Source organism: Eulemur rufifrons, chromosome 7 (assembly GCF_041146395.1).
Source record: "Eulemur rufifrons isolate Redbay chromosome 7, OSU_ERuf_1, whole genome shotgun sequence".
Taxonomy (NCBI): Eukaryota; Metazoa; Chordata; class Mammalia; order Primates; family Lemuridae; genus Eulemur; species Eulemur rufifrons.
Genome location: NC_090989.1, coordinates 45806100 through 45828335, shown reverse-complemented (window position 1 = coordinate 45828335; position 22236 = coordinate 45806100). Strand labels below are relative to the sequence as shown.

Genomic DNA, 22236 nt, shown 5'->3' with positions numbered 1-22236 from the left:
ATGGTGGTGAGAAACAGGATTTGGAGTAAAAACTACATTGGCATTCAGGCTCTGTCAATTTAGCAGGACCTGTGGCAGATTATTAATAACTTTTCTGAGGCTCAGTTCATATTTGTAAAATGAAGACAGTAATGGCTGCAGGTATTATTATACTAACCTGTTTCTAGGATTAACATGATACATGGCATATAAAAATTGCTCAACCAACTTTGGTTATTCCTGGACTATAGAAAGGAGGGATTACTATGTTTCTGCTACTTACAGTTAGACCGCTTCTCCCAAATATGGTGCCTAGTTCAAAAGTGGAACAGGTATTTTTTCAAATATTTAGCAAATATTTATTGAATATCAATTAAGTACCAGGCACTGTTCATGAGCTAGAAATACAGCATTGAAAGAAGCAGACCAGTCACTGAATAAAGCACATGCACACACCCCACCTGCATGAAGTTTACATTCTAGTAGGAGAGACAGCCAGTAAGCAAATAAATATGTAAAATATAGTATGCCAGATGGTACCAGATGAGAGTCCAGTCCCGCCCTGGGGAGACTACCAGTACAAAAGCACACAGGCCCTGTTCTAGTTGAGGAACGGCAATGAAGCTGGTGTGGCTGCAGCAGAATGAACAAAAGGGAGAACAGTAGGAGGGTTCAGGGAGCCAAGTGTGGGGGGCAGAAAGTGCAGGAATGAACAAATGAACACCAAAAACACGGGATGGGAGAAAGAGGAAACTCTTCTGAGATCATTCTTTTTCTGGGTTTTCTAGAATGTAGCCTGGTTAGGTGGAAGGAACACAGGCTTTGTAGTCAGTGAACGTTTACTCTGGTTTGGTTACCTGTACTGCTCAGTAAATTATTTAACCTCTCTAACTTTTAGTTTTTTGGTTTTCTTCCATCTGCAAAATGAAAATAATAATACTTACCTCATAAGGTTGTTATAAGGATTAAGTGAGATCAAGTGGCACAGAATAGACCCTCAATATGCTTGTTTCCTTCTCTCTATAAGCCAAGTCTCACAACTGGGAATTGGAATCTACATTCCATTCCTGTTCCAGAGCTACCATAACTATGGCCTTGCATAGTATTTAATCTGCCTGGGCCTCAGTTTCTCAACTAAGAAAATAAATGCAGATGCTACACCCAAACATCGCAAAGACAGTTATACAACACTCAAGGTTTATTATAAACAAATACTTTTACTATTACAATTTGTCTTCATAAAAATTTCAAAACAGGAAAAGTTTATGACTCCCATACCTCTACACGTTATTCCATTAAAAACACATCCTACAAATTTTAATTTTTCTAGCATGAAGTTGTAAAGATTTATTTAGCAAAAATGTTTATTTTTCTTCCCTTTTCCTGCCCCTGCTTAAGAATATTGATCTAATGGAAAGATCTCCAAGAAATGTTTAACTGCAAAAAGCAAGGTGCTGAACAGTGTAGTAAGGTACTTTTTGTGTGTAAAATAGGGAGAGCATAAGAATCCTTATTTGTATTGGCTTATGTATTCATAAAGAAACTCTAGAAGTACATACAAGAAATTAATATCAGAAGTTACAATTATACCTTTTAATATGCATATTTTGAAATATATATATTTAGAAATACTAACCTAAAACCCAAGACTGAAGTTCAGATTCCTTTAAGAGTTAAAAGTACGCAAAATAATTATACAATATGAAAATCCCAAATGGCCTGTTTCTCAATTTGGTTATCCTTCAACCTGTTGCTTCGTATTTTCTTCTCAGGAGCTCCAAAAAATTATAAAATATCCTTAATACTCTTCTCAACATTTTTGACTAGGGAAACAGAGTTGCAACAGTATATACAGAAAGACTGTTCCCTTCAGGTCTGTGTCAACTCAGTCAACCACACTGCCTTTGAGTCCCCAGGTAGACCAAGTCTATGGGTATCTGAACTTGGCAGAGAAAATGCAGGTTCACATTCAAAGAACGAACAGCAGGGGTAAGATGAGCAGAACATCAACAAGGCTTTGGGAAGGTCAGCCCTTAGCATCCATTTTGATATGCTGGCATTTCACTGGATATCACTCATTTAAAGCATCATTCACTTCCAGGAAGAGAGAAGAAGAGCTGTGGAGCAGATCTGTGAACAAAAGAGAAATGGGAAATATTGGCTGATCCCAAATATGCTTGAGCAGCAGATACTGAAGAAGAGTTATGAATGTCAGATAACTAACACCAGGACATCTAACAGTCTTCCCCAAAATTGTGCCCTAAAGTAGTAATTCTCAACCAGACTTGATTTATCTGCAATGTCTGGAGACATTTTTCGGTTGTCACAATTGAGTTGGGGGTATTGGGTTAGTCGTAATATTTAGTAGGTAGACACCAGAGATGCTGCTAAACATCCTACAATACACAGGACAGCCCCTGCAATAAAGAATTATTCAACTGAAATGTCAACAGTGCTGAGGCTGAGAAACCCTGACCTAAAATGACAATCAGTATGACTAACCATGTGCATAGCTGAAAAGATCCATGAACAGCTTTAAGGTAGATCACAGGAAATAGATTATGTAGTCATATCTTTGATTCCAGTTTGGATTCTCCCGAGATAACCCCTACTTAGGCCTGCCCATTGTGGAAAGGTGCTCTTCTGTGGTGCCTCACCACCTTACTGGGGAACAATTAGCACTTTCATTATTTATTTATTTATTTTAAAATTGAAAATAAAAATTGTATATATCTATGGTTTACAACATGGTGTATTGATATAGCTATACATTGTAAAATGGCTAAATCAAACTAATTAACATATCCATTACCTTACATACTTAGGTCATTTTGTTGTGGTGAAAACATCTAAAACCTGTTCTCTTAGTACTCACCATCCTACTTTAATGAGAACTGACATGTATTATAACGGGCAGTATGATAAGGGCTTTTGTATAGATTGTTTTTTACTTAATCTTCAGAACAACCCTATTGTAAGGGAAGTTCTAGTATTATCTCCATTCTACAGATGAAGAAAATGAGATTTGTAGTGGTTAAATTGCTTGCTCAAGTCACATTAGATAGAAGTTGAAAAGCCAGCATTCAACTCCAAAAATCAAACTCCAGAGTCTGAATTTCTCACTCTGTACTACCCTGCCTCCCACAGTATTCCACCACTGCCTTGTTCCCATTGGTGCTTCGATGCTGGTGAGTGTATACGCTGTCAGTCATCCCCCCTGCCCCCTGCCACCCAGCCACCTATGCTGTTTACTGCCTTCTCCTGCTGGGGGACTATGGAAGACACAAGCCCTATCCTAAAGAAGGCTACCTTGGGGTAGACATCTAGATAAGATACGGAGGAATACAGATCACAGAGAGTACAACATCAACTACAGAAAGGGGGAGGAAGACATGGAGAGGATGATAAACCGTGAAAGTGTTAGGAACCTGACGACAAGCCCAACAGCACCATCACCATACCACATTTAAAGTTGGGTCTGCATGGCATGTACCTGGAGGCACTGTCAGGAACACAGGAATACATACACATGTGATAAGCCAAGGCATCACATGCTGAGTGGCTTTTTGAATACTTCTCCCTCGAGGGACAAGGCAGCCATGGCTGTAGTAGACCCAGGTAGGCCTTGAAGGATAAGGGAGACATCCACCTGAAACTTTCAGTTTGACAAGGACCTAATAAACTCTCAATCTGTTGAAAGACAGGCTGGCTTTCTCTGTGTAGTAGCAATCAAAATGGAAAGTCTGGAAAAGAAAAAACTTTAATCTGAGAAATCTTTTCCAAAACAATTAAGACCACCAATTCTGGGGGTGGAGAGAAAAACAACAGAAATGAGTAGGCTCTCTATTTAACACAGTATTATATTCATAGTAATTGATTTTCTAAAAAGTTCCTTCTTGATAACTATAATATATTCAAAACAAGGCAAAAATCATCTGAGTAAATGGCACAAAGAAAAATTCATCTGAGATTATATTTTAATAAGAAAAATTAAAATGGGGGATAGGAGAGGCACATTAGTGGTATTACATGAACATCCATTATCTAAAGGTTCTTACTAGAAAGCTCCCTGACAACACAGCACTGAAGAAGTCAACAACATGTAATTCAGGCTCTAAGTAATTATCCTGGTACCGCTTTACACATGCTGTCCTTACTATCACTCCACTGTTAGTTCTCATTTACTCCCCCAAGCTGAGCCTGAGCACCTTTTCAGGTCTCCACCTGGCCCTTTAATAGGGGCGTGGAGGGCGTCTTTCCTAGCCCTGAATCCATGGGAACCTCCTTTGTTCTCAAGATGAAAATATTCTCCTTGTAGCTGCCTGACTCCTCAAGCTCTGTGCTTGTGGGCTCTCAGAGGGGCCTTTTTTTTTGGTTCTGAAACCTCACCTTTCAGTCTTTTTGTCTCAATTACTTTGCTCTTTTCTCAGCTCTTGAGAGAGAGAGAGAGAGATTGAGATTCGCCCCAATCCCCAGTCTCTCTGCTCCATTTGAGAATTTCATAAGATCTTCTCAGAATCCTGTTTCTCTGCTAAAAGCTCCAAAGCTCCTTATAATTAATAGGTCATGTGACTATTTGCATCTTATTATTTCACTTCTCACCACTGGGGAGCCAAACATTGTTCAGGTGATGAAGACTCCTAACTCACAGTGTTCCACTTTTACCATATATTCCTCTGATATCAAGCTAAAGCCTCCTTCATCACTTTATGCCCTAATTCTTGTTTCACAATGAAAGCAAAGAGTAATAAACTAGCTTGCTGGATCTGGACCCATTTATGGTGTCTCTAAAATGATCTCAATGAGATGACAGGATCTTCAGTAACAAGGACATAAAGCAGACACAAATGTACACTCATACTTGGCTTGCAGATGCCAAAAAAAGTGTTACTGTTCTTCTAGATCTTGCTGACCAAGTCAAATGAATCAACCATTACATTATGTCTATGGTATGCTGTAGCCGTAATTAAAAAAAAAAACAAAAAACCTTTTGACTTGTGAGAGAAATAAAAGGAAGCAGCATACATAGAATAAAAAAGACTGGCCATAGCTATTTTTATGAATGCTTCTAAAAATTAGACTAAACAATGAAAAGTCTCATTGAAAAAGCAGGGAGTAGAGCAAGGAAACATAAATTATAGGCCTGATTACCAAAACCTATCTAAAATTAAGGAAGCTTTCCAATAAATTCCATGTAATAATTCTGCAAACTGCTAGAACTCCATGGCTATTTAACCATGAACACAGCTGCTATCAATGCAATGCAACAATTAAAATTACATATTAGATAAGAATTGCTAAGAGATAAAAATGGGATATAATCATAACCAGATTAATTATTAAAGTCTAACCAGGAGAACAGATATAAAAATGAATCAAACAGTGTGATGTATGTAGCTTATTACTTGGTAATCAACATGTTAATTCAGGTAGAAAAAATTATGTATTAAACTAATTCTGGAATAATGAGAACAAATATAGGAATTTAAGCCTTCATCAAAGTGAAGTTACACTTAGGACTAGGATGAGAGTTACACTATTTTAAACATCTTAAGAAAGACCAAATAGGCTTTGCTGTCATCATAACATTTGGTTATTGATGGGAGACAATTATAAGTTATGACCAGATTGATTTGTGTAGGTTTTGGGGGCGGGGGGAAAGGTAAACTGACAAATAACAAGTACAGTGCCTTGCACATAGTAGGTGCTCATTGTGCTTGTCTCATAAAGTTCTGGAATGAATTAAATGTCAGCTGAACTGCACAGGACTATGGATGGACTTATTTAAAAACCTGGCAACTCAGTGGTTTCCATGCCCGTATTTCAAATTGTGGTTTCAATAAACACCAGGTTTTATGGAGACAGTTTTGTCATTCAGTATTTTTCTAAGGACTGGGAGAGAAAAAAATTTGAAGGCAGAGAATCTTCCATCTGTGTATGGTGGGCAGTGAACAACTGGCTTTATTAATGATGGAAATATCAAAGCAGTGACTAAGTCAGTGAATTTGGGGACTTCATCAAGATGAAGCAAAGGGCTGACCAGTATCAGCCTGCAAAAGCCCAGGGTGATGGCCCAAGCTGGAGGCTTTTCCAGGGAAAGACATATGTTTCAACTGTCTATCCTGAGCAATGGTTCTCAAAGTGTGGCCCCTTCCAAGAGGTCTTCAAGGCCAAAGCTATCTTCACAATAACAATCTTTTTCATTCTCATTCTCTCAGAAGGGTACAAGTTTTCCAGAGGCTGCATGACATGTGATGATGTCATTTCGCAGATAGCTAGCCTGATGTGTGAAACAGGTATGAGGATCCCAGCTATCTTTGAGTAAGCCAGACATTAGAGTTTGCAGAAATGTAAAACAATGCAGCTCTTCTCACTAAATACTTTTGTTTGAAAAAGTTATTTATCATAAAAGTATCTTATTTATGTTAACATATAATGGGTTTACTATTTTTAATGAGTGAATATATTCAAAAATCTTAGTTTGAATTTCTAATATTGATAGATGATAACCCACACTCAAAAGCTCTTTAGGGTACTCAATTTTTCAAGAGTGCAAAGGGGTCCTGAGACCTAAAAGGTTGAGAACTGCTGCTCTGGAGCTGTCACTGAATTGTGTTAGAAATATCTTCTCATTCTTTCCTAACAGCCTACAAACTCTTTGAAACTCCCCTGTTCATCTCAGTATAATCCTAGTACTAACTATAGTTCTTTGTTGTTTGTAAATTAAATGAATAAAAGTCTTGCCATATTCACAACATCAAAAACTTTAAATTCAAGATCCATATTGTGAATACAATGGAGTATTTGTCTCCTAAAAATGACAGATGAGAAGCTAAGCTGACTCTGAAGTTGTTCACTGCTTACAGGCTGATTTCTGCAGTTAATAGACACCATACAGTGTCATTCATGGTTTGTGGAATTGCTTTTATTGCTTGATAATCAGCCTACGTTTATTTATATGGGCCAGCTATCTGAAAAACTGGAAAAGAATCTGCAAAAGTAGAAACATAATGTGTTAGGGTGGTCAGATTATAGATGAGTATTTCCTTTCCAGTGTCATTTGTTGCTGACGTAATGTTGCTCATGTAATAAACAAACATATTGTCCAGTAATGCTCTGGACACTGAGGAAGAAAATAAAAGACTCATTCCTTTGTTTAGCAGAGTTGAAATAGCCAAGAAAAGTGATAGGCTAGGTAGGATATGGACACTTACCACCCATCCCTGTTCTCCTCAAATAAGCAAGCACATGTAGTTCTAATGCAGGGATTAGCAGAAAGAAGAAAAGGAGCTGGAGCTATTCCAAACAGTCTTGATTTTTTCTAGAGGCTCTGAAGCTATGAAACAGAGAAAATAATGTTCTTGGGGAACACTGATAAGAAGCCCACTCAAACTTCATTTTCTTTTTTACCCCTCATTTTTAAATTAACTTTATTGAAATATAATTTACATATAATAAAATGTACCCATTTCAAGTATACACTTCAATGAGTTTTGACATCTCATTTTCTTAAATGCCCCAAACCATGCACATGGTAAACACTAGAGCATCCTCTTAAAAAATGAATAAAACTACTTAGGACAATGTTACAGTATTTTCCACAGGAGGGTATAATTGTTCATGCTTTCATTCATTCAAAAAACATTCACTTGGCTCCCTCTACTTGTAAGGGCTTTGTGGTAGACATTGTAGAAGACACAAATGAATCAGACACTCAGATACTCTTCCTGTTCTCAAGAAGTTTATATTTTAGTTGGGTTGCCTGTAACATACATAAGACAAAAGTGGTAAGAACTGTAATACAAATTCTTATGGGTATGAATGGCATAGCATTTATAATCTGTTTCATATGTATATTATATGATGCATATTATAACACTCAGTGTCTCACATAGAGGAGATAAAATATAGGCACAAATGTTTGCTGACATGTGTGTGTAAATAAAAACTGAAAAGACCTTCTGAATATATAATTTGTAATGAAGAACCAGCATTATGGTTAGTACTAAGGAACACTCAAGATGACAGATGTGATATTTTTGAAAAAACTGGTATTGCACATAATAATAGTGATAAACCACAGTAAGTTATAACAATTCTGAGCCATAATAGAAACTAAAGAAAAGCTGTAATAAGATATTGCTTTAAGCCAGTTTGGATTTAATTACTTCACATTTACGTCCATAAAACCAGCTTCCACAACCTGTTTTTATTGGACAGGATTCAGTGAATGTTCCTATAATCCTGTGGTGTCGGTACTTGAACACAAATATGAGTACTCTAAGACAGTAGTCTTCAAACTGGGGTCCGTGTACCCCTGAGGGTACACAAAGACTTTCCAGGGGTACAGGCATGGAGAGCTTTAAGGGAATCAATGTCTACATCCATAATTTGTATTAATATATTACTTGTTCCAAAGCTGATCACCAAAGGGACAACTATAGAAAGACTTACTCCTGAGAGAGTTCCATGATAGCAGAGCGGAGCAGCAGGTTCAGAACTAACCACGGCATGAAGGAAGCAGTGCCTTGTTTCTTCATCTGGGGACAACTAGGGCAAGTCCCTGTGCCTTATCTCTTTTAGAAATAATGAGTGCCAGAGAGATGTGTGCTTAAATTTACTTAAGTTGAAAAATGACTGGTTTGGCAGTTTGATTTGTTATTGAAGACTTTTAGATTATATGGCAGATATTAAAATATATCTTTTGCAACTATTTAAACCTTGAATAAAAAAACTAGATGCTAGTTTTAATGTGTAAAGGGGTACTTAATTTTTAAAAATTCTTTTAGGAGATATAAGAACAAACATTTGAAAACCACTGCTGTAAGAGATATAAAGTAAAAAGAACACAAACTCAATGACAAATGAGAATTTTTCTTTAAGTTGATAGTTTCTCCAAAGAGTCTTCTTAATAAAGACCCTTGTATGTGGACAGCCCCATGCAATGATTTGTGTTCTTTGCAATATGATGTGGGGAAATAGCACAGGCTTTGTTCCCTACTGACCTTTCTGAGCCTCAATTTTCACAGCTGTAAAATGGAAATAATCCCAAACCCTGTAAACTTACCATGAGAATTAGAACCCACAGATGTACGGACTTAGCTCAGTGCTTGGCAACACATCATCACTGGCACTAAATCAAGAATGGTAGCTATTATATTGTCTCCTACATTTTAGTCTTTGAGCTGTGTGAGGAAAATCACAAATTGGAACTAAAATTATTTACTGTTCATTTTATGTGAAAGAGTAGCTACTGACCCGCCACCTATAGTATGCATTTTGAGTCATATTTTCCCAGAAATGTAGACATATTTCAGTTAATTTAGTCATACTCTCCTACTTGATGTCCTCTGTTAAAAAAATGGGTGGCCACCTAGGTCAGGAATACAGGCTATATATACACCACAGACTGGGATATAATCAATAATGAACAATAATTGGCTGAGTTAATATTCAGCCAGAATTCCACTTCCAGGAAACATCTGACATGTAAATAGTAAAGCCTTGCTATCCATAATCAGTCCAAGAGCCAGCAGACTTGGCATGATCTGGAGGCTTGTTATAATGCTAATTGTGAGGCTTAACCCCAGACCCACTGAATTGGAATTTGCAGTTTAACAAGATTCCCAGGTGATTCAAATGCACATTAAACTGTGAGAAGCACTGATAAAGAAAAGAACTTCAGCAGGGAAGACAACAATCACCAGGTGTACATGTAATTCAGGTAGCAACTTTCTGTTGCACCTGCTTAAAGCTGACTAAGGCAAAACGATGGACTCTAACTTCTAATGATAAACTGACATATATACATGCCCATAAACACCCACCCACATACATACACATACATAGATCAGTGGTTCTCAAATGGAGGTGATTTTTTTTCCCCCAGGAGACATCTGGCAATGTCTGGAGACATTTTTAATTGTCACAACTAGAGGATACTGCTAAACATCTTACAGTGCACGTGACCTCCACAACAAAAAATTATCTGGCCCAAAATATCAATAGTGCTATGGTTGGAGAAACCCTGGCATAGATTATACAATATCCCTGCCTAAAGGCACATTAATTGGAATTATTAATGGAAAAAGGAGTCATAATTTGACTACATAGCTCTGACAGGATGAATTTCAGGTATAGAAAGTTACGCATCTTAAGGTCTATGCTACTTTCAAAATAATGAGAACCCTGGTTAAAAGCTATCAAAATCTGCTTTACCTTGCAAACCTAGAGTCCATGATAATCTGTATTAGCATATAGAGTTCACCAGTATCAATGCCTAAAACCTGTTAATGTGCAAAGAAAAATAATGGAGACAGAAAAATAAGTTATTATTTTATCTAAAACCCAATCCTATTCAAAGAAAGAAGCAGGCTTAGAAGCCTCAAATCTATAACCTCCTTACTCTATACTTTCTTCAAGGTCATCAACCAGCCTCGAACTTCAAACTTTAACCTTCAAATGTTCCTGGATATAAAGCAAGAAATAGTGGTTTAGGGTAAACCCATTCATTACTATCATTCGGAGTGATAATTCCTCCAAATTCAGTAGCATAACCAGTCTCTCCCTCTCTCACACACACTTCACATGCACCCAGCTGGTTCTGAAAAGGTTCTATCAGGGCCTCCTCCTCTCAATTCTCCCCAGTTCCTGGCCCCGAACTTCTAAATGATGGTGGAGGGTATAGTTTTTCTGCATATAAACTCCTAGCTGCCTTCCTGACAGGCTTTACCAGACTAGGCAGCTAACTGTCTATGCTGTCCTCATGGGAGTGGCCCAGGAAAATAGCAGGTTATCGGGAAACAAGTAGTAAAGAAATGCTTAGAGCAAAGGTATTCAAATAGTCAATTTTATGTGCCTGCCTTATAAGATGGAGGTTGGGGAGCAGATGGGGGTGCCGGCCAATTTACAATAACCGTGAAAAAAATGTATCACATCTGCATCATGCTGAAACAAATGCAACACGTTTGCTGCTTGAAATCATTGAACAAAATGGAAGCAACTGAAACTTTTTCAAAACACTTTTTGCAAGTTACTGCACTGCCAAGATTCATTAATCACCATTCCACTTTAATGGTCTTTTCATTATACTGCAAGATAATCTTCCCTGCCTTATATCTTAAGAAAACACACCCCCTTCTCATAAAAATGAAATAGCACATGTTATTATTTAATAAGTGGAAAAGACGTCCTTACAAGTTTTTGTGAAACTGTTCTTTAATAAAACTGTAAGAACTGTGGTGTCAAGCAGGGAAAATATTTCACTGCAATTATGCTCAACGCATTGTCAAAACCATTAAATTGAGTTCTAATGCTAAGGCAGGATGAAGAAGCACTTTGCCAAAGTTTCTGTTAACTATTTCACCACCAAAGAAGTTTACCTGTGGACTCTGCCACTTGGTCGAGAGCTCCCATGACCATTCAGGAAGAAGCTGCCATGTTTACCTACTCAGGCTTCCAGGTGTCTCAAACAGGGAGTGGGGCACAGCCAGAAGCCACTGGCAAGCCTCTAGCCAAGGCCATGGATGAGATCATCATCAACCCCACCCCAGCATCCTGCCCAGCCTCTTCTGAATTTCACAGGCCACAGCTCTTGAGTCAGCCTCCTGTTACGTTCTCAAAACAGAAAAAAAAAGTAAAAGATTCCCACAAAAAAGTTTGGGAATTCTTACATTATACAATTATATTAAACATGTTTCTCCTCTGTAGTATAATTACAGAAAAGAGCAGATTAGGATCTCAAAAAGGACTCTATTTCCAAGAACACTGTCCCAAGTTAGTTTCCTTTTAAAATGTCCTCTCAAATCCTTAAAAAACTCTCAAAAAGAAAGTTCTGTGACAAAGATTAAGGACATGCATTGGATAATTAATTTATTCCTAACAGAAAAGATTTATTAAAGTATTATGAAAGCAAATATTCGTAACTTTTCATTCATGACAAGTCCTTTAGTTCAGTTCTTCAGGGATTCCATTCTATTTTAGCTTCTGTATAACAATACAGCAAGGCTATAATTATATCCTCTATAATCAGCTCATTCCCAGTATAATTAAGAGTTCCACAAATTTAAAACTGCGACCTCACCACTGAGGTAGAAGAGATAGTTTATACTGCACGTAAAATGCCCTTCTGTTATGCCGACAAATTTAAAACATAAAAGAAGAAAATGGCATGTTATAATCTCACCATTTAAGTGGGAATTATTATGCTCCTGATAATAGAATTTCTCCTCTATTGTGTCTAGTATCAGACTCTGATCAATATGCACTTCCCTACAAAATCTCATGTTCTTCCCATATGCTATGAAAACTCCAGACCCATTCAGATGCTTCTCTCAATTCCTCTCATTTAACTGCCATCCACTGAGTATAATATATATGAGTGGTTTCTAGAATAATGTCGTGCTAGTACAAACCAAGTTTTAATTTGCAGAGAGGTGCATCAGTAAAGTATATAATTTCTAAGCAATGTGAATAAAATTTTATCTTAAGAATCAGGGAGTTGAGCATCAAATATTAACATACCACATATTTTGGTTCAAGCAAACCATTTGATAAATATAATAATATTAATAACAAAAGAACAACAACAACAGATTGCTTACCATGTGCTAGGGCTGTGAGAATCTTAGATGAATTATCTCATTTAGTTTTCATAAGAAGCACCTGAGGTAAATATAATTATTGTCCCATTTTTCATATGAGGAAACTTAGGCTCACAGATGTTAAATAACTGCCCGGGTTAATTAGCTGGTAAGAGTAGGTCCAGTCAGTCTTGAAGCCAGGTCTAACTGCATCTCAAGCTTGTGGCTATTTTCACAGCCTTCAGGCTAGACTACGTACTAATTATATGTTGCACATGCAATTTAAACCAAAAATTCTTGCCCTTACTTTTCTAAGGCTCCTGCAACTGTTACTAATCAATGGTAGTGAAATAAGAAAGCAAATTATCTGTTTATCAAGATTCTCCTCCCTCATCAAATTCAGGCACTTCTTTGCATATTTTGTATGAACTGATACAATCTTTCTAAATTACATAAATGTTTAATCTGATGAGTTACTAAAGCACCAATCACAAACTAGAATGTACTCATATTTTTCAGATTAAAGAAGCTGATTGATCAAGAAACCAAGTCCCAGGAGAAGAAGGATCAAGAAAAAGAGAAGAAGGTCACCACCCTGAAAGAGGAGCTGACCAAATTGAAGTCTTTTGCTTTGATGGTGGTGGATGAACAACAAAGACTGACGGCACAGCTCGCCCTTCAAAGACAGAAAATCCAAGACCTGACCACAAATGCAAAGGAAACACATGCCAAACTAGCCCTTGCTAAAGCCAGAGTTCAGGAAGAAGAGCAGAAGGCAAACAGACTAGAGAAGGAACTGCAAACGCAGACCACAAAGTTTCACCAGGACCAAGAGGCAATTATGGCAAAGCTCACCAATGAGGACAGTCAAAATCGCCAGCTTCGACAAAAGCTGGCAGCACTCAGCCGGCAAATTGATGAGTTGGAAGAGACAAACAGGACTTTACGAAAAGCAGAAGAGGAGCTGCAAGATATAAAAGAAAAAATCAACAAGGGAGAATATGGAAATGCAGGTATCATGACAGAAGTAGAAGAGCTTAGGAAACGTGTGCTAGATATGGAAGGGAAAGATGAAGAGCTAATAAAAATGGAGGAGCAGTGCAGAGATCTCAATAAGAGGCTTGAAAAGGAAACATCACAAAGTAAAGACTTTAAACTAGAGGTTGAAAAACTCAGTAAAAGAATTATGGCTCTGGAAAAATTAGAAGATGCTTTCAACAAAAGCAAACAAGAATGCTACTCTCTGAAATGCAATTTAGAAAAAGAAAGGATGACCACAAAGCAGTTGTCTCAAGAACTAGAGAGTTTAAAAGTAAGGATCAAAGAGCTTGAAGCTATTGAAAGTCGCCTGGAAAAGACAGAATTCACCCTAAAAGAGGATTTAACTAAACTGAAAACATTAACTGTGATGCTCGTAGATGAGCGGAAAACAATGAGTGAAAAATTAAAACAAACTGAAGATAAGTTACAAGCTGCTGCTTCTCAGCTTCAAGTGGAGCAAAATAAAGTAACAACAGTTACTGAGAAGTTAATTGAGGAAACTAAAAGGGCACTCAAATCCAAAACTGATGTGGAAGAAAAGATGTACAGTGTAACCAAGGAGAGAGATGATCTAAAAAACAAACTGAAAGCAGAGGAAGAGAAAGGAAATGATCTCCTGTCAAAAGTTAGTGTGTTGAAAAATAGGCTTCAATCATTAGAAGCAATTGAAAAAGATTTCCTAAAACACAAATTAAATCAAGACTCTGGTAAGTCCACAACCGCATTACACCAAGAAAACAATAAGATTAAAGAGCTCTCTCAAGAAGTGGAAAGACTGAAACTGAAACTAAAGGATATGAAAGCCATCGAGGATGACCTCATGAAAACAGAAGATGAGTATGAGACTCTAGAACGAAGGTACGCTAATGAACGAGACAAAGCTCAATTTTTATCTGAAGAGCTAGAACAAGTTAAAATGGAACTTGCTAAATACAAGTTAGCAGAAAAGACAGAGTCCAGCCATGAACAATGGCTTTTCAAAAGACTTCAAGAAGAAGAAGCTAAGTCAGGGCACCTCTCAAGAGAAGTGGATGCATTAAAAGAGAAAATTCATGAATACATGGCAACAGAAGACCTAATATGTCACCTCCAGGGAGATCACTCAGTTCTGCAAAAGAAACTTAATCAACAGGAAAACAGGAACAGAGATTTAGGAAGAGAGATTGAAAACCTCACTAAAGAGTTAGAGAGGTACCGGCATTTTAGTAAGAGCCTCCGGCCTAATCTCAATGGAAGAAGAATCTCTGACCCTCAAGTATTTTCTAAAGAAGTTCAGACAGAAGTGGCAGACAATGAACCACCTGATTACAAGAGCCTTATTCCTTTGGAACGAGCAGTCATCAATGGTCAGTTATATGAGGAGAGTGAAGACCAGGACGAGGACCCTAATGATGAGGAATCTGTTCTGTCCTTCAAATGCAACCCATCTACTCCCTGTCCCGTTAACAGGAAGCTATGGATTCCTTGGATGAAATCCAAGGAGGGCCATCCTCAGAATGGAAAAATACAAACTAAATCCAATGGCAACTTTGTGCAACCTGGAGATCTAGTCCTAAGCCACACGCCTGGGCAGCCACTTCATATAAAGGTTACTCCAGACCATGTCCAAAACACAGCTACTCTTGAAATCACAAGTCCAACCACAGAGAGCCCTCACTCTTACACGAGCACTGCAGTGATACCGAACTGTGGCACCCCAAAGCAAAGGATAACTATCCTCCAAAATGCCTCCATAACACCAGTGAAATCCAAAACCTCTACGGAAGGCCTCATCAATTTAGAGCAAGGCATGTCCCCGATTACTATGGCAACCTTTGCCAGAGCACAGACCCCAGAGTCTTGTGGTTCTTTAACTCCAGAAAGGACAATGTCACCTATTCAGGTTTTGGCTGTGACTGGTTCAGCCAGCTCTCCTGAGCAAGGACGCTCTCCAGAGCCAATTGAAATCAGTGCCAAGCATGCGATTTTCAGAGTCTCCCCAGACCGGCAGTCATCATGGCAGTTTCAACGTTCAAACAGTAATAGTTCAAGTGTGATAACTACTGAGGATAATAAAATCCACATTCACTTAGGAAGCCCTTACATGCAAGCTGTGGCCAGCCCCGTGAGACCTGCCAGCCCCTCAACACCACTGCAGGATAACCGAACTCAAGGCTTAACTAATGGGGCACTGAACAAAACAACCAATAAAGTCACCAGCAGTATTACTATCACACCAACAGCCACACCCCTTCCTCGACAATCACAAATTACAGTAAGTAATATATATAACTGACCACGCTCACCCTCATCCAGTCCATACTGATATTTTTGCAAGGAACGCAATCCTTTTTTAATCATCCCTCCATATCCCCCAAAAGACTGACTGAACTTGTACTTTGGGAAGGTTTGTGCATGAATTATACAAGAGTATCTGAAACTAACTGTTGCCTGCATAGTCATATCAAGTGTGCACTTACTGTATATCTTTTCATTTACATACCAGTATGGAAAATATTTAGTCTGCACCTGTAAAAATACATCTTTATGTATTTCATTTTCCATAACTCACTTTAATTTGACTGCAACTTGTCTTGGTGAAATACTTTAACATTATAAAGCAGTAAATAATTTGTTGTTTTTACCATTGCTTGCTGAATTTTCTTTTGGTCATTTTGCATTATATTTCTGCATGTACAATAGAATTTTACTTCTTATTCATAATGTCTATTAATTCTTCCTTAAAAACAAACAGGAAGTATTTTCCCATTTACAGTCAACTTCTGATCACATATTAGAGGAGGAGAAAGTGGTTCAAATAAATAAAAATTTTACATCTCTTTGATTTCAAAGTGAACTATAAGATTTTTCAGGAGCAAACTTAACTACATGTTTGCATGTATCTCGATATCCCTGGTGACCAACACAATGCTTAGTATATATTAGGAACTTACTAAATGTTTACTGATAATAATGAAATGATATTAAATAATTAGCTTTTTGTGAGCACATATAAGCTGATGGTAAAAGTAAAACACTTTGAGATGTGATAGGAAGCCAGAGAGAGCACATTTGGAAATACAAGTTATGATGACAAGCAAGAGTTGACTGTATTTCTACCATAGACCAAAATCCCCACAAAACATGTATGTCTACAACCAAGTCTGGAATCAGTCACTATGACCAACAAGCTCCTGAACACAGTGCTTCAAAGCAAAAATGTCATTCTTATTCCTTTTTCCTATTTGGTTCTCAAAACAGTTTGGATTACTTCATGTAGGTGCTACCTACCCTGCTTAAAAGTGGACTGCATTCAGAAGCTTTCAATTCAATTTTTCTTTTTACCTCTCAACAAGCTAATAAAAGCCAAAGACAGTTATGAACACAAGTTACAGAAAAGGCATATTTCTTTTTTAAAAAAATCACACAGTATGTTAGTTGAAGGAAGTAATATACTGTGAATTTCTTTGGTGATTATTATTATGTAATTTACAAGGCAAGTGAAAAAAACTCAGCCAAAGCATCCAGAAATTTTGGTGCCTGGTTCACAGGACTCCCTAAGTATAATCGATACTTCTGAGCAGAGAATAAGTTTTCAAAGGAACATTTTAAATTATATGTCCGGTCCCCAAAGCACATTCCAAAGGACAAACTAGCTTATCACCATTTTCTTTTTTCTAACCCCATAACTGTTAATTTAGTGTGGTCAATTGTACTGCTTTTAAATCTCAGTTACTGTTTAAACACAATTCATTTAGACATCTAGACAAACTATGAAGATCTTTAAGAATAAAAGGAATCTTTCATAATTATCCTCCTTTTCCCTGCAAAATCAATTTCATGATGGCAAAGTGAGGATTTGTTGACAGAAACACTTCCATGGTGATGAACTGCAACACCAACACTGTGGGCTTGCATCATCATTAAATAAATTTGGATGAAAGCTGAGGCTACTGATGAATGAGAAAGCTTCTGTTTAAACACATTTATCTTGGGAATCGGCTGTGACCCAACTGTATTACAAAATACACGATGGTCTAAATGTTTTTCAAAATTATTTTTATTTTTAAGTCACCTTGGCCTAGAACTCTGGAAGGAACAACATACCTCATTTTAGCTCTTTCAAAGTAGACAATGATAATGCTGCTCCTGCTGCTGCTGCATGAGATCTTTTTCTAGTTAATAATTGAGAGTGGGTCCGTGTAATGCTTTGGAAGGCACTGATCAACTGGTCATAAAATTATGAACAACAGAAATTGGAATTCAAGGACAAAGGCTTCCCCACTTTATCACATAATGGCACAAACAGAAAACATCTTTGTGTGGCACTGGGTGAAACAGATAAAGAGGCAAAAATAACTAGCCAAGGGATTCCCATCACCCCAGTTTCCTCCAAGCTGCCCTAAGTGCTGGAGGGAGGAGGGAAATCCATTTTTGGCACACTTGTAACTAATAGAGTTTGAGAGCTTCGGGCTATTCATCAGCCCACCCATTTTGTAAAAATTCAATTTCTTATTTCATACGAGCCACAGCCATTCTCTACAGTAAACACCACAAGTCCTGTGCTCCATGATTATAATGTATAAATTCTCATTTCATCATCTGCTCCAGATCTTAACTATAAATAGGCTTCCTGACTTAAACTAACATAACTGGAAATTTACCAGACCTTCAAGGATTACCTCTCTTTTAGAGGTTCCTTTACTTGGAAGATTCCTTTAGCACAATAATTCACATCAGCATCAAAATAAACTTTAGGAGACTGTCAGATTAGTAATTTATATATATAGATTATTAAAAGTGCCACTAATTAATCATAAGGACAGCATAATTTCTGCAAAATATCTTTTCCTACAAAATTATACATAAAATGACACATTCTAGATTTTTGGCCTTTAATAGTTTCTTATATCCTTTATGTGTGTGCAAAAGAGAGGAGAGAAAGGAGATAGAGATTAGAAGATTACAGTTCCTTTTTCATTGACATGTAATCACACACCCCCTCCCTCAAAAAACCAAGGAGAGAGAAGTGACCCTGGAAAATCTTCATGTGAAATATGTGAGGATAGAGGGTTGTATGCTTTGGTCCATGATAAACTCATAGAAGACCATTTTTATGTATACCTTAAAACACGTATTTTCCTTTCACCGATTGGTCCCAATTTCAGAAGCAAGTTTCATTTGACTCACAGTCCCACTATTTCTCTAACTCTGAAAACTGTAGCATCCTGTCACAGAAGTGAATGATTTTATCACATTCCTTTTTCCACCTAAAAGCAATGGCAAAACTTTCCCCAAGAGGTTGCCACTGCTCTCTAGGGGCACTAGCAAATATAAAATTGTCATCTTTACCAGAAGGAAATTGCACATTGCTACAGTTGAATCTCTGCATATAAAAGAGGATCTCTATACTTATTCAAGATCATGACAGAATTACATAAAATATACTCAGAAGGTCTCCAAAATTATATCTTAACAATGCCAAGACATTAGGTGTGACATCTTCCTAATAGCCAAAGGACAAAATTAGAGGCACTGTGAGATGTTCATAGAAGGGATATTTTATTAAAAATTTTATAGCCTAAGGAGCCTATGATCTTTATTGATTGAAGTATAACTCTAAATAAAAACATGTTTTAGTAGCTTCTTTGATTCGGAATGTTTACAAAGTGAGTCTCCTTTGAAACATGTTAGACAAAGGCAAGGAAAAACCTTTAACCAACACTCTAGTTTCCCTATACCTTGGTTTCTTTTGTTTGTTTTTTCCTCCAAAATACATGCCCCAAACACTCTTATAGATCAACATTTCTCAAAATAAAATCCAAGACACCTGTATGAGAATCTCTTCATGTTAATATTAAGTTCCACCCAGAACTATCAAATCAGAATCTCTGGGGAGAAGGGCCCAGGAAGCTGCATTTTATCAAGGTCCTCTGCAGATTAGTATGCACCCTAAAATGTTAGAATTCCATTGTTTTAGAAATTCCCATATAAGGGTCCCTGTTAAATATGGTCCAACTTCGATTTTTTTTACTTTAAGATGGTACAAAAGTGATACCCATTCAGTAGAAACTATACTTTGACTTTTGCTCTTTTCTCAGGCTAGCAATGCACTGTGCAATACACTCTCACGATGTTGGGCAGAGGCAGCAAGCCGCAGCTCCCAGTCAGCCATGCCATCATGAGGGTAAACAACTAACACTCTACAGTGGACTGTGTTGGCAGATGATTTTGTCCAACTGTAGACTAATGTAAGTGCTCTGAGCACATTTAAGGAAGGCTAGGCAAAGCTATGATTTCCAGTAGGTTAGGTGTATTAAATATATTTTCCATTTACAATGAGTTTATCTGGATTTAATCCTATCATAAATTGAGGAACACCTGTATTGATAAGCATTGGCAAATGTATTCCGACTATAGTGCCACTCTTAGAATGAATTACACCTGTCCCAGGAAATGTGACTATTCTGCCCTCTAGCGGTTGGCATGACAAACAGAAGGCTTATTGTCTAGGTTTTTCTTTTTATTTAAAAGGAAAGCTCAATAAAAACTACCATTTTATTGGGTGGGAAGATTCCCAGTTTTATAACTGTAGCAAATCATAGATGCCTGAATCTTTGGCTGAGCTTTAGCAGGCTGTCTGACACCTACAAGGTCTGTTTCTCCCTCAGATCTCCCTCAACTTAACTCTGTAGCATTTCTTGGGAATGGTCCAGAATACACATTAAAGAGGGCAGTTAGATGAACCAAAACAAAGCACTCCATTCACCTTAGGGCACAGTGAAACAAATTCGAGAAAGAGCAAGGAAGACAAATAGTTTGCTAAAGTTTCCAAACCTTAAAACCCTTTTAAATTCATTTTCATTTAGATTAAACTCCAAGCCCTTTCCTTTCCAAGTGATGGACCCTTTCCACTTTTCAAGCTACTTCAAGAAGGGTAAAGCTTTTGTGCAGTCAAATACATCAGAGCAGGCATCTCCCAAACACAGCACTGTAGAGTAAGGAATCCTTAGGGAGTTCAGCTAGTTAAATGAATAACACCTCTAAGTACTTTATAATTTGATAATGAATTAACACCACTCACATGGCAGCACTTACAAATCTGTCACCATTCCATCAGGACAGCAGGTTTCACATTTAGAATGTTGCTGCAAAAATATACTCTGGGCTAATTATTGGCACTGCAGTCAGACATCCCAGGGATAATCCTCTTTACTTGTGGACTCATTTCAAAATTTCATTATCAAAATTATTGGTCAAGAGAAATAAAATTGATCTGATTTGAGGTAATTTTTTGAAAGCCTGAAACTAGTTTTCTTGTTTTAGTGAGGTACCCTCATAGCTAAATGGTCCTGTTATGATATTTTTGAAGTTATTATACCTAAAATAGTCTTTCTTTCTTTTTTTCGGCATCTATTTTGTTTTACTTTTTAAAGGCTACTCATGTTTGGATCACTAACAATAAACAAAAATATAGGCCCTACAAACCTCAACGCCTGCCTCATCCTCGGCCCTTCCTGAGGCCTCTGGATAGGTGGAGGTGGGTTTACTAATGGACATTCATGCCTGTAATGGCTATAAGCTAATAAAGAGGAAATTGAAAGTCTTCAGAGAGGACTCTTTAGAAAGGTCTAAACAATAGAGGGAGTTATCTCATAAATTCTTAGAATTCCTACTGAAACCATTTTTTTCTCCAATCAAGGCAAAGGTAGTTGATTGTCTAGACCCTTTATTTTTCCCAAAGGCACATGGGAAATGTTTTATCTGAACCATATCTGAAATAGTTTACCTGAAAACTCTAGTTTATACTGTGGTAGCTCATACAGACTTGGCAAGGGTCAAAAAAAAGAGAGAAAAAAACAACAACTCTAGTTTATATTGTTGTATCTTTGAAAGAGACAAAGGTACAATGTACTAATACAAATATAAATGTTCAAATATGCATATGCTCTGGGCCAATCTGTTCAGTGAGTGAACAATCTTTATGCAATGAAACTCATGTGTCTCAGTGACATGCACAGTATCCCAGCATGCAATGTTTCCTTCAAAGCATCACATGAACACAATTGATCAATCCACTGATCATGACATACTGAATTACCTACCTCCTACCCAACCCAGGTACTGCAGAGATCGAAGATTCACTGCCCTTGAAAAGCTTATTAACCTTAGCAAGGAAATGAAACAAGAAACAAGAGTATCAGGCAACATTTAATCAAGTGGGAAACTGTCCATTTCTACCAATAAACTGGAGATTAAGGAGGATTACAGTAGATTAACACGGCTTCACAGAGAAAGATTCAGGTAGGTGGAGTGATTAAGGGCAGGCAAACAGAAGATAAGGTCTAGTTCATTCCTTTTCTAGTCAGCTGTGATGACCTGGACAAATCATTTCACTTTTGTGAAATAAGAGAATTGGACTTGGTGATCTCTAAGATCAAATCTGGTTCTAACTTCCAGTGATTTCTGAATTCGAAATCTTTCCATCCTACTTTAATCATTTAAAATTATTTTGGGGAAATAAGGTCGGGGCATAAATAAACCAACAACCTACATGAGTTTCTTCCCCTTTAGAAATTAAACTTCTTCCTCATTTTCTCACTTGTAGGTGTCATATCTACTAGATGGTCTCTAAACATTTGTTTCTTTCTCTAAG

The 22236-nt window shown here is 37.4% G+C and overlaps 2 protein-coding genes across 6 annotated transcripts in view; one reads left to right on the top strand and one right to left on the bottom strand.

Annotated features, from left to right (window-relative positions):
- CMSS1 (cms1 ribosomal small subunit homolog) overlaps window positions 1-22236 on the bottom strand; it is a 341998-nt gene that overhangs the window by 298925 nt on the left and 20837 nt on the right. The window lies entirely within an intron of this gene.
- The window catches only part of FILIP1L (filamin A interacting protein 1 like), a 270742-nt gene that overhangs the window by 238963 nt on the left and 9543 nt on the right, over window positions 1-22236 (top strand). For 3 of the 4 annotated variants that reach the window (XM_069472530.1, XM_069472531.1, XM_069472532.1), the window contains one exon: window positions 13080-15855. The exons of the other annotated variant lie outside the window; for it this stretch is intronic. In XM_069472530.1, coding sequence (XP_069328631.1) covers window positions 13080-15855 — 2776 coding nt within the window. The remainder of the gene's footprint in view (window positions 1-13079; window positions 15856-22236) is intronic. 4 annotated transcript variants of the gene reach the window in all.